General features: G+C 33.0%; 1 protein-coding gene across 1 annotated transcript; it reads right to left on the bottom strand.

Moving 5' to 3' along the window:
- LOC139527971 (steryl-sulfatase-like) lies at positions 1 to 16,288 on the bottom strand. The gene is made up of 6 exons (XM_071323714.1): positions 16,181 to 16,288; positions 12,038 to 12,290; positions 9,914 to 10,045; positions 4,900 to 5,598; positions 2,846 to 3,130; positions 1 to 1,401 (listed from the first exon to the last, which is right to left on the bottom strand). The coding sequence occupies exons 1-6, from the start codon at positions 16,181 to 16,183 to the stop codon at positions 1,061 to 1,063; spliced, it is 1,713 nt and encodes a 570-aa protein (XP_071179815.1). The 5' UTR covers positions 16,184 to 16,288; the 3' UTR covers positions 1 to 1,060.
- Between the last annotated feature and the right edge of the window lie 307 nt (positions 16,289 to 16,595).

The raw sequence follows: 16,595 nt of genomic DNA, 5'->3' as shown, positions 1-16,595 counted from the left end.
CTCTTTTCAAATTTATTTTACAAAATATACAAAAATGATAAATATTACAAAATTGTCACATTTAAAGTTCAAAATAAAAACTTAACGACAATAGACTATATTTATAAGTGCAGATCAAGATATATGACCTGCAATTAACAAATTAATTTCCTGTGTTAACAAATAAAATAACCAAGAAACACAATGACCATATTCAACAATTTATAATGAACCTATAATAAAGTTGAGAAACAATTAGAAAGAAAACAGCATTATAGATTGAGCAACAACTACATTTCAATTGATTGGTTGTTTAGTTAACGTTAATGGCTGCATATAAATTGACGAAAATATTAACAATAAATCATAACAAAAAGTTCTTCAAATTTGTCGACGTTGACGAAGGCGGGTAAATTAGGCTGCAAGAAATATATGAAAGATCTCAAGGGGATTTTCAAACTTATATGTCGAAAACAAACTGATAATGCAATGGCAAAACACGAACAAATGGACAAAAGACAACCAACAGGACAGATAATCAAACATACTAGTGTTCCCGATTTCCATTCTCAATTTTATAGAAAACAAAAGAATGAGAAACACGAACCCCCTCCAATCAAATCATAAATTTAAGTATTTAGACGAAGCATTTTGATCAAATATTCAATAATGCTCATACGATAAACTATAGTGATACCCTTTTAAAATTCATTTCCTAAATACAAGAATATTGGAGTGTGATTTTTTTTATAATAACTTAACAGACACATTTTTTTTGCATTATAATGTGTCGGAATAGTTAGTTTCTTAATATTCAGTATTTATGGAAATCAAAATTAATGATTATTTTACGCTAAAACCCATTTATCAAAAATTACTGACACATCTTTTAAATCCGATTCTTGTTTTATTTGAAAAGGAAATACGAAATTTTCACCTGTGTACTCTATATTACCATATATATTTAAATCATACTCAAATTTAGTGTTTGGATAGTTAATTCCGTCATGTATTTAACTTGGTCAGACTATTTTATATAGCTTAATTTCATGTTTGAAACTCATCAATACCACACAATATTTTAACTATATTTAGAATCAGTGCATTTACATGTAGGGAAATTGCAACAAGGTTGTAAAAAGGGATTCCATAGAAGTTTAGTAAATGTCAACTGATAATTTATAGTACCAACAGATGTCACATGATCATCTAACTGTTTCATCATAATATCTCTAAGATTTCTATACTTTTCACTAGAATCAGATGGTACTGGTTTTCGTTCTCCTAGATCTGAAGTCAGTTCATAAAACACAGGAGGGTTTAATACTAATGCGTTTCTGCACAAACACGCTAAACCTTCACACTTCTCTTGTCCTTGCATATAATTTGGCTCTTTAAACACAAGCTTCCAAACTTTATTTCCTATAAGTAAAAAGAATATATGAAAACAGCAAAAAAAAAACAATTTTCTATAAAAACAAACATACAATGCACAAGATGGTTGATACAAACTGTCTGCAAGTCTAAAGTGAGTACAATTGTGGTTAACTTGCATCAATAAATAAGCAGTTCTACAACAACAAGTTCAACAAAATAACATTTCATAAGCCATATAACATCAGCCCATAGTAGCCACTGTTCCGTATAACTACAGTGTACGGTCAAGAGCTTCAACTGATTATTAAGTTATATTCGTCAGTTCAATTTTACAATGGTATATAGATGATGGGTAATAATTGCTCTGGGTTTATAATCTTCTTTGTTGCCCATGTCGTTTTTTGTTTGTCATTTTATACTTCACATTATTCATTTCCCGTGAGTGACATGAGTATCATCAGCACAGTAGTCCGGGGTTTGGTATTGACATGATCCAGATGATTTTTGTTTCTGTTTTTCTGATTGGTTTAGGTCCTTATGTTAATGAGCTTTCTAGCGTTTAATGTTATTGTTGAAACCACTTTTTGTCTCGAATGTATCAAATGAAGGTTATTCTAGTAACTCGTATTGTTTGCATGGAGATCCTATATTTTTTTGTCTTCAGTTATTATTTTGACATTACATTTCTTGTTTGATATGGATAATTACGGCTTGCTAGACATCACAGAATGGTCTTTGTAATTTGATTCTACAGGTAGATAAGTTATGAAACATGGTTAGTTGATTGTCTGTGTGGCGCCTTTTTTTTTTATTGTTTTCAAATATCTCTGTAGTCTTTAATAGTGTAGGATGCATAAAAGAAAATTTATTCTGATCTGACATGGGACGTTCAAACCTAGGCTGATATCAAATAAAATGTTCAAATGCATTGTCTCATTGATAATCATACCACATTTTCTTACTTTTATATTATGTTGGGAAAAGATACAAGACTTTTCTTTGAGATCACCTTTTATACTCAGGACTTTTTTTTTTTTTTTTATCTTAGGCATAGATTACCTTAGCCGTATTTGGCACATTTTTTTGGAATTTTTGGTGTCTTAATGCTCTTCGACTTTATACTTGTTTGGCTTTAAAACAAATTTTGATCTGATTGTCACTGATGAGTCTTATGTAGACGGAACGTACGTCTGGAGTATCAAATTAAAAACCTTATACCTTTAATATATTAGCCTAAATCAACGACCTTATTCACAAAAACCTGTTTTACTACATTGAATGATTAAGATATTGTTTTGTCGTACTATTCCTTTAAATGAACGAAACCACTAAACACCAAGCAAGTATCAATCAACCTTTGCAATCCAATCCAAAATACATGTATAGGTCTTTGATTTCGGCATGTTGATATGAGCTTTGGCGATTTGTGGTAGATCTGAATTTTAATCAGAATACCAATCAGTGAAATATAAACAATGTATCAATTTACCTTCTGGCGGTCTGTATCTCATTGCATGGATTTCATTGTTACAATAGTGATACAGAAACGGATTAGGAGTGATGGTTTCTTTCTGTTTCATTAGAGGCATGATATCTTTTCCGTCAATAGGTCTATCCTTTGGTATGTCTGCCTCAATCAAATTACTGATTGTTGTGAACATATCCATCTGAGTTGTTGGTTCGTTGATATCAATGTTCTTTTGTATTTGGTTTGGAAAACGGACTATGGATGGGACCCTTATTCCACCATCTACAGATGGGTGTCCTTTACCACCTGCAAATGATAATCAACAATATAACATATGAAAGAATAGTCCAAATTTGAAAGAATTGGTCAAATAAATACAGTGGCTGTTTAATAACATTTAACAACATGTAGACTCACAATCCATTATATATCTGCCGAAACGGTTTCAATCACGTAGATTTACAGTTAAAATATTAAAGCATGCAATCCAAGAGTTTAAATGCCTTGCTTGCCAACTTTGTTTGGTTGTTTGCTCATGCATTGTAATTCAGATTGACACCTTAAGGTTCCACTAAAGTCAAAAAATAGGACACTTCATAAACATCTAAACTTTGCCTGTATTTTTCAACCTATAATGAATAAAGTCATAAACTATGAGAACATATGTTCATTTAAACATACTTTACATATACACACTGTATAAATTGTAAATAAACTTGAAATTGTTATGTTGTGTCCAAACCGGTTCTTTGGGTGAACAATAAATTTTCAAAAACATCTGGAGGCCTGCAAGACGACTTAATTTGCTTAAAATTGGTATGGACGAATACTATTACATGTAATGCAGGGCAAGCGCATGTTGATTTTTTATAAAATGTATTGATTTTCGAGTTTCATTTAATTTCATGTATCTAAGTGAACGAATATCGAAGGTACAATACAGAAATTGGACAAATATGCCATTAAAACATATGTATGTGACAAATCAGCTTGCGCTTGCCCTGCATTACATGTAACAGTATTCGTCCATACCAATTTTAAGCAAATTAAGTCGTCTTGCAGGCCTGCAGATTTTTTTGAAAATTTAGTGTTCACCCCAAGAACCGGTTTGGCCACAACATAACAATTTCAAGTTTATTTATAATTTACACAATGTGTATATATAAAGTATGTTTAAATGAACATATGTTCTCATAGTTTATGGCTTTATTCATTATAGGTTGAAAAATACAGGCAAAGTTTAGATGTTTATGAAGTGTCCTATATTTTGACTTTAGTGGAACCTTAATTCAATGGGTAGTTGGAGTCTAACAGTCTGTTTACTAAACACGAAGGTTTAATTGGTCAATGAATATTAAACTTGTTTCCAATATAATATCCATTGCCCAATCAACTCTTTTTTATATAGTAAACAAACTGTTACTTCACGTTTCCATTGAATTTAGGTGTCAATCTAAAGTACAATGCATGGGCATGCAAATAACAAAACAAAGTTAGCAAGCAAGGCATTTAAACTCTTGGATTGCATGCTTTAATATTTTAACTGTAATGTACGCAGTTGTTTTCGGATATGTAACGGGAATGGCAACAATACAGAAAAAATCTTGTATGGTGTTTTTTATTTATTTTTTGTTGTGTTAAAATGTTCAATTTTTAACCGAAACAATACAAAAGTAAAATATAGACGGGGGAAAATAGTGTTGATTGATATCAATGTTCTCGTGTATGTTATTTGGAAAACGGACAATTTTGGATCCTCGTTTCACCATTTACAGCAGGATGACCTTTGTCATTTGTCAATAGTGTGATATAAAATGACAAAGTCACAGACATAATCAACACCTTGCTATGAGCCGCCTAGAACTTGCAGTGAGCTGAAAGTTTCGTTTTGCTCCGTATTGAAGGACTAAATGTGACTTTGAGATGAAGGACAGCAATAAAAGCGCTGTTATTTGTTGAGTTTTTTTTTTTTTTTTTTTTGTTTTAATTGTGCATGTACTGATTTTGTTTCATGGATAGATATTATATGTACATGTTTTTTTTTCTATTATGATGTATATAAGACGAACACACACCTTTAAAGGGTGAATTGATTCCTCCGTCGACCTCACCGTGCATTCCCCTTTCCTCTAAATGAGCGCCATTATCTGATGTAAAATAAACTAGAGTATCATCGGTTAGGCCAAGATCATCGAGTTTAGATATAATTTGTCCTGTTCCGTAATCCAGTTCTTCAACTGCGTCTCCATAGCGACCATGTTTGGATTTCCCGCGAAATCTTTTTGATGTTATCAGAGCAGTATGAACATGGTTCCAGCCAACTACCAGTAAAAATGGTGCATTATTGTGCGTGCTGTTTTCCAAGAACTCAATGCTTTCCTTAGTATAACGTTCAGACAACGTTTCTAAATTTATTGGTTGTTCAACGATATCTAAATTGCGATACAGCAACGAGTTGAGCAGGATCATATTAAGAAACGCAAAGAAAAAATATGACCATAAAAGAATCAACAACAAAAGTACAAATATTGCTATTTTAAGTCCAATGTATTCTCTCTTGTAAAGAAAATACATAGTTAGCATCGTCACAATAACACTTGTTAATGCATACCAGCTAATCCTTGGAATTTGGTGATAGAGAAGGCTTGATCCATCATTGTACCAGTCTTGAACGTTTGTTAGAGGATGTCCATAATAATAATCAAATCCTTGGTTATTAGGATGGAATATATTGTCGTTATATTTTGATTCACTAAGTCCAAGATGCCATTTTCCTTTAATAAAGAATTCATTCAAATTAGAAGTATTAAGATATATATTTAAAAATTCTTGGGAGAATTCCCATTTTTATCATGTAATTATTTGGTGCTTTCAGGGCTTATATTAAGAGACGCAACCCAAATTTTTATGATCACGTCAACGTCTGTACACGATTTTGACACTTTTCATTTGATGTCAAGGAAAGTTTTGTCCGTGTTGTAAACTAGAGTTCATCGAAAGATACAAAGTTGATAAATATTCCGTATCACAAACAATATCAATCTCCAGCGCAGAGCTCACATTCAATCCGTACTTACTTCGTATCACTACACTAAATCATTGTATTGTAGTGTACTAAGTATACGGAAAGGAAACGAGCGCTGTACGGAGATTGAAACAATATATGCTGGTCTTGACGTATAGATTAAAGGTACTGACGTTGTTTATCATCTTAATTACATGATGTAGTGTTGTTATTTGTCTTTTGTACGCCTACATTTTTAACGTTTACTGTTGAGTCCATTTTTTTTTGTAATATACTTTTGGCGTGGCTTGGTATTTATCAGGTTGGGAACAAACCCTCTATATGGCGATTATACCTGTATAGAGGGACAATACTTCTTTAGAGGGATATTATGAGGCTGACTTCATGCAGGAACTTCTTACGAAGAAAGATAAGAAGTTAGCAATATCCTTTAACTCTACTTTTCGCTAAATAGATGATGTTCTTTCACTAAATAATTCAAAATTTGGTGACTATGTGGAACGCATCTATCCAATCGAGCTGAGATAAAGGATACTACAGATACAGTTAAGTCGGCCTCATATCTTGACTTACATCTAGAAATTGACAATGAGGGTCGGTTGAAAACAAAACTTTACGACAAAAGAGATGATTTCAGCTTTCCAATTGTAAACTTTCCATTTCTAAGTAGCAACATTCCAGCAGCACCTGCATACGGGGTATATATCTCCCAATTAATACGATATTCCCGTGCTTGCATTTCCTATCATGATTTTCTTGATAGAGGGTTGCTGCTCACAAGGAAGCTATTGAACCAAGAGTTCCAAATGGTGAAGTTGAAATCATCCCTTCGTAAATTTTACGGACGCCATCACGAGTTGGTTGACCGTTATGGAATAACCGTTTCACAAATGATATCGGATATCTTCCTTACGTCGTAACTACAATCCCCTTCCCTTTAATGAATGTGACCTACCGAATTAGACTATTTACCGGATTTGTTATCAAATAAGCAACACGACGGGTGCCGCATGTGGAGCAGGATCTGCTTACCCTTCCGGAGCATCTGAGATCACCCCTAGTTTTTTGGTGGGGTTCGTGTTGTTTATTCTTTAGTTTTCTATGTTGTGTCGTGTGTGCTGTTGTTTGTTTGTCTTTTTCATTTTTAGCCATGGCGTTGTCAGTTTGTTTTAGATTTATGAGTTTGACTGTCCCTTTGGTATCTTTCGTCACTCTTCTATAATTATAACTGTATCCCTCTAAAGAAGGATTATCCCTCTATAGAGGGGTATTTTTGTTTAGATTGGATTTAAAGCAAATTAGGGCAGAATGGCATTTTCTACTTAGTATGGCAGTAACCTGCAACAGTTGATGCACCAATTGATGTACTTAATTTAACATTTTAATATAGGCATGCCCAGTTTACTGATTATTTGACTAAATATCCAATCTATTGGTCACCATGATTGAAATCTGTGAAGATCAGGTAAATTCCGCTCACTTATGCCTCACTGAACAGAATTTCTATTGTTACATTTAACATAAAACTTCAAAGTCAACTATCCCTTTTGTTGTTGATCAGGTGTTCAGATAAGTATACAATAGATTGCAAGTTTTGTCACTTTAGCAGAAAACTGGTCATTACAATATTGAGTAAAGTGCAATAATTGATGCATATAATGCTAAAAATTATAGCCAATAAAACTAGAAAATGCCATTCTGTCCTAATTTGCTTTAAATCCAGTCTAAACAAAAATACCCCTTTATAGCGGAATAATTTTATTCCTCTAAAGAAGGACTATCCATCTGTACAGGTATGATCACCATATAGAGGGTTTGTTCCCAATCGATTGAAAGAGGCAGAAGCTGTTATCGAAACAAAAGACCCATCTGCCGCGAGGGCTAAACAGAAGATATCTGAAGGTATTGAACTTTTAAATTATCGGCAAAAATTAGTAAAGATGGCAGACTCTTCGGAATTTGGGTTGAAATTGGTTCAGGAGTATACCGCAAATCCTTTGGCGCACGATTTCGAAGATGACAGAAAGATATTTCGGGCACAAAACAGAGCGGAAAGGAAGATCAAAGCAGACAGAGTAAAGAGGAGATCCCGCGCTGACCCTTATGTAAAACCAGAGAGTTCCAGTGGAAGCAGAGATAGGCAGACAGTATCAAGGAAGCCTGGTGTTTGTTATAATTGTTACAAGCCTGTCACTCGCAGAATGACGGTTCAGTCAGGTTGATGAGGGTAATGACCAGACGTCTGTTCATTCAAATTTACATGTAAACGTTTTGACACCAGTAGGTAAATTGAATAAGGCAATACACAAATGGAAGGAGACGGGTACAAGTGAGTACATTTTAAAAGTAATGGAGCAAGGCTATGGTATACCATTTAAAAGTCTCCAAGACTTATGATAAATCAGCTAAAAGAACTGCTAAACCTGTTGTTAATAAAAAAAAAAAAGACCCAGTCACTACTGATATCTTAATTCGTTATGTTTTATGTTTCAATTTCTACAGATTTACTGGTAGTTAGGGATCTTTAGATGACTTTGCTAGGTTTTAGGTTTTTTTTACGTTTTAATGAGTTAAGTCAGCTAAGACGTAACGATTTTTTCGTAAAAGATGAGCATTTAGTTATTAAGATTAGGCGAAGTAAGACTGATCAGTACAGATCAGTTGATGAAATTTTAATTTGTAAAGGTCATACTTTGGCTTGTCCTTATGCTATGTTTTTTTTAGATATGCCAGTTTAGCCGAATTAGCTTTGGATAGTGATATGTTTTTATTTCGACCAATGTACAGAAGTAAGAAAAATATGCATTAATTAGTATTAACAAACCTATTAGTTACACTACTGCTAGGGAGTGTGTTATTAAGAGATTAAGACTAGTTGCACCTGAATTGAATCTTGGGTTGCATTCGCTTAGGTCTGGTGATGCCACTATGGCGGCAAATTCAGGTGCCAATGAAAAGTGCTGGAAGCGCCATGGTAGGTGGAAAAGTGATTCAAGCAAAGACGGCTACGTAGCCGACTCCGTAGAAAGTAGGTTAGCCGTATCAAAGACTTTATTTATTTTCTTATTTTTTCTATTTTTGTTGCTCTGTGCAGTACTCGAGCTAGTCAACAACATAAGTTTGTGTTGTGTTTTTCCTTAAATAGTTGAGTTTATATGTATTAAGTGGAAAGAAGACTAAAACATTCCCGAGGCACATAAGTATAACGGGAATAATTGATTGTCTTCTTGCGCATGTGTGATACATGTACGTGAAGGTGTAGGAATTTTTGGCGCCAAAAAATAGGTTGTAAAGTGACTGTTTTATATAGTTAATTCTAGCCTGTTCTTCGTACTGTGAACCTCGTATTTTTAAGGGTTTTCATGGAAAAAAGATAAGCATGTTTTTGTATTTTGATAAATATATTGATTTTTATGTAGATTGATTGGCTATACAAACGTAATCGTATTTCGACTTTTGTACCAAAATTTGTTATAGCCCTTGAGTCCTAATGACTCGCTTTCTTTTCTATTTCAATATTTACAAACAAAATTATGTTTTTCTTTTTCTTTTTCTCATTTGATTAGTGAAGTCCAACATTTAGAGTTTCGTTGGCATTGACAAAAGGACACAGGTTTCCTAAATTGGGTTTTCCTGGGCCGCCACGAAACATTCATTTATTCAGTTATTCAAATACAAAAGGTCAACATTTATGAGTATATATTTTTGTTGAACAATGGTGTTATTGACTTGTTTTCACATTGTATAGTGTATAATATGTTTATATTGATCATTTGTCTTATCAAATCGGCAGCTCACAATTTGCAGTACTCGAGCTAGTCAACAGAAGACATCTATCTTCTCAAAGGACTTAATGACACCTATAGGTCATCGTAAGGTCTTCAATAATGAGAATAACCCATACTACATTTCAGCTTTAGCTATAAAAAGTCCCGAAATAAAAAAGTAAAACTGTTAAAACGAGAAAACTAACGGCCGGATTTATTAACAAATTAGTGAACAAAAAAACCTATTTGTTGTATAGCAACGAACGACAACCCTTGAATTGTAGTTTATTTATTTACCTATTAATCCAGTTCTATATCCTTTTGACTTGGCCTGCTCTGCAATTGTAACTTCACTTTGTGGCAATCCTGCTGAACTTGCAAGAAATAAAATTATTCCAGCAGCTCTTGATTGTGGAGTTGATACCATTCCTGTGAAACATTATGTTAAAGGCTATAATAAATTGTATTCGTTAAGCTCGCATAACCATACACATTATAACTTGTATTATATAAGTATAATAACCAATACTAACTCGAACAATTCAGCGCCCTCTTACGATCAGTGTCCTCTAGAGGGCTTGCAGACAACAAAAAGCTGTGGACGCGTTAATCCTATACAAATTGTAATGGTCTTTCGGGGGTAGATGTTTTGATCGTATTAAGCGAAATATAACGACTGGAGTTTTGGGTTACCTAAATACTAGGAATTAAAACAGAACTATTTCATTGTTTTCTTGGTTAATCTAATTTGAAACTTTTGCAACACAGCATTGCTCTTTGTTTGGTCATACGGTTATTTTTTCTTGAAAAGACTATAATTGCAGAATATGCGACGTAAATGATGAAATGTGCACATGAAATAGGACGACTGTATGTATGTGATGCTTCTCTAGTAAAAATTTGGCATTTAGGAGTACATGTAAGAACAAAGACGTGTCGGCTCAGCGTCAGTATAATGTACTCGGTAGAGTAACATGTCTTATTGTCGATTGTTACATTGTGAACTAGCAAATCAAACAGTTCTTGCTCATCATGTCGATTTGAACAGGGTTGATTATTCCTAAAATTTAACCCCCTATATCCCACATCCAATAATTAAGTGTGTCATCCCTTTCACTTAAAATAATCGGTTACACCAGAAATCGTCATACATGATTGAACAGTAGGAATTTGCTCTAAAAAAAAAGTATGTCATCTATGACAAACGAGACGATTTTAATTTTAAAATTATAAATTTCCCCCACCTTAGTAGCAATATACCAACTTCACCTGCAGATGGCATATATATTTCCCAACTTATTCGATATTCAAGAGCTTGCAGCTTCTACTCCGACTTTGTGAAACGTCATCAGTGTCTGAGTAGAAAGTTGATGAACCAGGGTTATGTCAAAGACCGTCTCGTCCTTTTTCTAAAAAAAAGTTCATCGGAAGGTACCAAGACCTTGTTGATAAATATTCCGTATCAACTTCTCAAATAATACACGATGGTTTTGATGTATAGATTATGCGTACTGATGCTGTTTATCATCTTAACAACGTGTTTTATAGTTCTTTCATTTGTCTTTGTTTTATTATTAATATTACTTTTACTGTTGAATGGTTTTATGTGATATTCGTTTGACTTGGCTCGGTACTTATACATCTCGTCAATTTGTTTGTATTGGCTTTCATTTTTTGGTGGTTTGTTTTGTATATGCGACTTTTTGTATTTCTTTTGTTCTTATAACGTCACTCTGTACTTTAAAAGATCCCGTCTGTATGATATTGTTCTATTATATGTCATTCTGATATATTTCTATTATGAATTACTATATACGTTGAACCACAAACGTCAAAATCATTCAATCGGTTAGTGGAATTAACTATTTGTGGATTCTTATAAATTCTATATATAACTTTTGGACTAGTTTAAATCTCGGTCTATTTCTGAAATTTATTCTTACATACTTTTGATTTTTTAACCCTGTATGAAATGTCAATGTAAAATTTTAAAATCGTTTGTATGCACATTGAACGACAAATTTATGTGACATATAAAATTTTCTGACGTCAGATACTCAAATCAAAGATATTTTTGTGTTCTGTTAAATTGTCCCTTTTAAAATTGTTATACGATGATGACTGATGTACCCATATTTTGACGATTTTATTTATTGGGTCTGTTTATTTAACGCATCAATGTAAATATAACGGAATTTGATGAGACTGTCATTAAAGTGAGAGGGTTAGCGCTATAGAACCAGGTTCAATCCACCATTTTCTACATTTGAAAATGCCTGTACCAAGTCAGGAATATGACAGTTATTGTCCATTCGTTTTTGATACGTTTTGTTATTTGATTTTGCCATGTGATTATGGACTTTCAAAATTGATTTTCCTCTAAGTTCAGTATTTTTGTGATTTTACTTTTTACATCCGTACCTGTTCGAGAAGGATATCGTCCCGTCAACATCGCAGATCTACTAGGTGTACACAGAGATGAAGCTGCAAGATGGTGAGTTAGTCTGGCTCCTTGACTAGCTAGCTTATCAATACTTGGGGTAGGTATAGTTTTGTTTCCGAAGCAACCCACGTCACCATATCCCAAATCATCGGCAATAATAATTAGAATATTTGGTGGTTTCTTCGCGGAAATGATAGAAAATACGAGTAAAGTAACAATGGTTTGCAACATCTGAAAATGTATAAATTAATTTCGTAAAATGGTAAAACAATATCATTTTCACATGCATGAAGTTAATTTTAGATTTTGTTTGTTTTGCAAAACATTAAAAAAAATATAACGGTTCAATTTACAACTTAAGTCAATTTGTGTACTATTTGTTTTCTTTTTATGCCCCACCTACGATAGTAGAGGGGCATTATATTTTCTGGTCTGTGCGTCCGTTCGTCCGTCTGTCTGTATGTCTGTCCTTCGTTCGTCTGTTCGTTCGTCCGTCTGTCCCGCTTCAGGTTAAAGTTTTTGGTCAAGGTAGTTTTTGATTAAGTTGAAGTCCAATCAACTTGAAACTTAGTACACATGTTCCTTATGATATGATCTTTCTAATCTTAAAGCCAAATTAAACTTTTGAGCCCAATTTCACGGTCCACTGAACATAGAAAATGAAAGTGCATGTTTCAGGTTAAAGTTTTTGGTCAAGGTAGTTTTTGATGAAGTTGAAGTCCAATCAACTTGAAACTAAGTACACATGTTCCCTATGATATTATCTTTCTAATTTTAATGCCCAATTATATTTTTTATCCAATTTCACGGTCCATTAAACATGGAAAATGATAGTGCGAGTGGGGCATTCGTGTACTTTGGACACATTCTTCTTGTCAAATATGATCTGGCTACAGTACTGACTTCAACAATGAGCAAACCCATACCACATAGTAAGCTTTTATTAAAAGATTCCGAAGTGACAAATGTATAACAATTCAAACGAGAACAGTTGTGTTAAAAAAAATGCAATTGATTCCTAACAAAAATAAGATCATCTCATGGTTTATCGTAAAGTTACCGCTACGTCTGTTCTAAATGCCAATCATGATGTTCACTCAGGAGAGGTAATTATAATACATATCAGTCGAATTACAAATTTCCTTAGCCTCAATGGAGACGAAGAAATTTCTTTTCAAGCTGTTAAAACATGCATGTGGATGCTAACAATAGCCGTGTTGAAGGCGCAGGCGCTTTGCGATTTTGATATGAAGAGCAGCAATATGTTCTTTTGAGTACCTTTATTTATTTTGTGCCATTGGATGATACATCCTGACCTTCATTTCTGTAATTGGCTCCGTGAAGTTAATATTTAACTATTTTAAAGTACGAAGAATAAATATCTCTTTTACAAAAAGAAATTCATATTTTACTTTTTATCTTAACAAAAAATTGTGTTATTGCGATGTTTAGTCCGACAAGTCGCAATGAATATTTAGACTTTAGTAAAATAAAGATTTTTTTGTTTCCTATTAAAATAAAAAAAACTATGGAATTTATAACTTATTTGGGCGTTTTTCAATAAAAGCGTGAATTTCAGACATAAAATAATGGAAAATCAACTTGTCTTAAATTTTATTTCAAGAGTTATTATGAATACCTCTATTAAAGACCTGTTTGTAAACAAAAGGTGCAATCTTAAATACTCTTTAAAATTATATTATTTTCATAATTTGTGTAGTGTTTCGTAACGGACATTTGTCCACTTCGAAACTGATTCTAAACACACATCTTATTGCAATTTTAAATGTCTCCTATAGACATTCCAGTTTGTTTTACTTTGTATACTAGAAAGATCTAACTGTTTTTTTCTGAATTGGAGAACCATTTTTGTCGATAAAGATTAGACAGTACTTCACATATGAAGGTACAACTCACGTTACGTAGTGGACATTTTGATGCGTTTCGTAGTTCAAAAACAATTTCGTAGTGGACAAAACGTTTCGTAGTGGACAAAACGTTTCGTAGTTGACACCAACCCTATTGTATGTTAACAAACACATACTGAAAATTACATGAATCTAACCGTTGTTATTTGTTTTGCACGAATATAATTGAACAAAGAGTAAAACAAGACTGCATGGTAGTGGTAGTGTCCACTACGAAACGTTTTTCTCCCATACTCGTTTCGTAGGTGACCGTTTCGTAGTGGACATATTCACATGTTTTATTTTTTCCCAACAATGCCTATATTGCAATAGTAAGAAGACTGATTGTATTCATCAAAGCACGTATCAAGCTGTACACTGATATTTTTTTCATAATTTTAAAACAAGATACTGAAGAAGATTTGACCGGTTTCGTAGTTGACATTAACAAAAATACGGTATCACTCTGGTCCATTTGATGTGCTCAATTTTTTCTAACAACAATTTAACTGCCATTATAAAACCATCACTTCTTTTGTAAGACCCTAGTGTTTATATCTCTTGCAAAAAAAATTACATTGATTTTATAAAACTGTTTATTAGCAAAGTTTAATGACTTGATTTCGTAGTGGACATTTTGTCAGGGACGCACCTTCTAAAATTAAAAATCCTTTGTCAAAAGCTGTTTATTAAAATATGTTGGCTCTAAACATACGTTTGAATACTTTTAAAAGTACTTATGTTTACCTTTGTTTTACAATATTTTAGAGTATGAATGTTGAACAGTTGGTCTAGGGACATGCCATTTTGGTTATTTTGGACCATTCAGGAATCAATATCTCTCTAAAAATAGACTGTGTCTTTGCTTGAAATCTAATTCAATGTACTGACTGCACAAAAAATTACTTGTAAAGATCAAACACATTGTTTTTTTAAACTGACTGGGACAAGAATTCACGTTTTTATTGAAAAACGCCTATTTATAGTTTCCCTATCGCAAAACCTATTTCCCCGCTAAAAGTGTTGTACCATACGTTAAAATCTTTCGGTTGCTATGAGAATAAACGTCCTCCTGAATCGTCCAAAGTTACGTTGGCCTTTACAATAGATGTGATTGGTTTGTTATTGTTTTTGATTTTTTTTATTGTATCTGCTTTTTATACGCCCGTCAAAATTATGGTATTATGGTATACAAATGTCCGGTGTCCGTCCGTCTGTCTGTCCGTCCGTCTGTCTGTCCGGCGTAAACATGTCGCACCGTAACTTGAGAACGACTTATCCAAATTTCATGAAACTTAACAAAGTTGTTTCTTATGATGGTCAAATGATCTGTTTACTTTTTGGTGAAAATAAGATTGAAACTTTTTGAGTTACGGCACTTTGTAACTAAAACAGGGGTGTGTTTTTTTCACATGTCGCACCGTATCTCAAAAACGAATCTTGATTATGGCTTAAAACTTTAAACACTTCTTAGTTATATTGATCTTAATATCTGTATACTTTTTGGTGATGATTCAAAATTTTATTTTTTAGTTATTTGAGTATTTTGTAAAAAAGGGGGAGGGTTTTTTACATGTCGCACCATATCTCAAAAACGATTAATGATTATTGCTTAAAACTTTACACACTTCTTTATTATATTAATCTAAAGATCTGTATACTTTTTGGTGATGATTCAAAATTTCATTTTTGAGATATTGAGTATTTTGTAAAAAAGGGGGAGGTTTTTTTTACATGTTGTGCCGTATCTCAAAAACAATTTATGATTATTGCTTAAAACTTTACACACTTCTTTGTTATATTAATCTAAAGATCTGTATACTTTTTGGTGATGATTCAAAATTTTATTTTGGAGTTATTGAGTATTTTTTTAAACAGGGGAGGTTTTGTTTTACGTCATGTCGCGCCGTATCTCAAAAATAATTTATGATTATTGCTTAAAACTTTACACACTTCTTTGTTATATTAATCTAAAGATCTGTATACTTTTTGGTTTTGATTCAAAATTTTATTTTAGTGATATTTTGTAAAAAAAAAAAAAACAGGGTTTGGGGTTTCACATGTCCCGCTGTGTCTCAAAAACAATATATGGTTATTGCTTAAAACTTTCTCAGAAACTATTTATGATTATTGCATAAAACTTCCACACAAGACGTCGGGCGTCGAGCGTATCATGCGCTCATGGCGCAGCTGTTTTTTTTTTTTTTAACTTACCATTAAAATATGTTTCGCTGCTCCTCCAATCTTTTTCGTCTATCTGCGTAGGCGTTGTTCAATCCTTTACTTTTTCCAATACTATTACTATTTTTTTATTATCACACCTAAACATTAAATACGTTTTTTTTACTATTTGTAAAATAAATAACAAAGTATGATGTAACCGAATAAACTTAACCAGGAATTCTCTCAAAACACGTCTGCTAACGGTTACCACCAAATTTGCTCGAGATCCCCGCCAACTGTTAAGGAGGATCGTTACACCATTGTCTATGGTCTCGATAAAAGTTAGGAAGGCAAAATTATAAAAAAAAAGTGTCTGCATTTCAAAATAAAAAGCTCACAACAAAATAGACAAAAAAAGCCTAGCTTTAGTATTTTTACAAAGAGTTCTAAATTGAAATTTACAAAT

The sequence above is a fragment of the Mytilus edulis genome, chromosome 6 (assembly GCF_963676685.1).
Source record: "Mytilus edulis chromosome 6, xbMytEdul2.2, whole genome shotgun sequence".
Lineage (NCBI taxonomy): Eukaryota > Metazoa > Mollusca > Bivalvia > Mytilida > Mytilidae > Mytilus > Mytilus edulis.
This window is presented reverse-complemented; position numbering and strand designations above follow the sequence as displayed.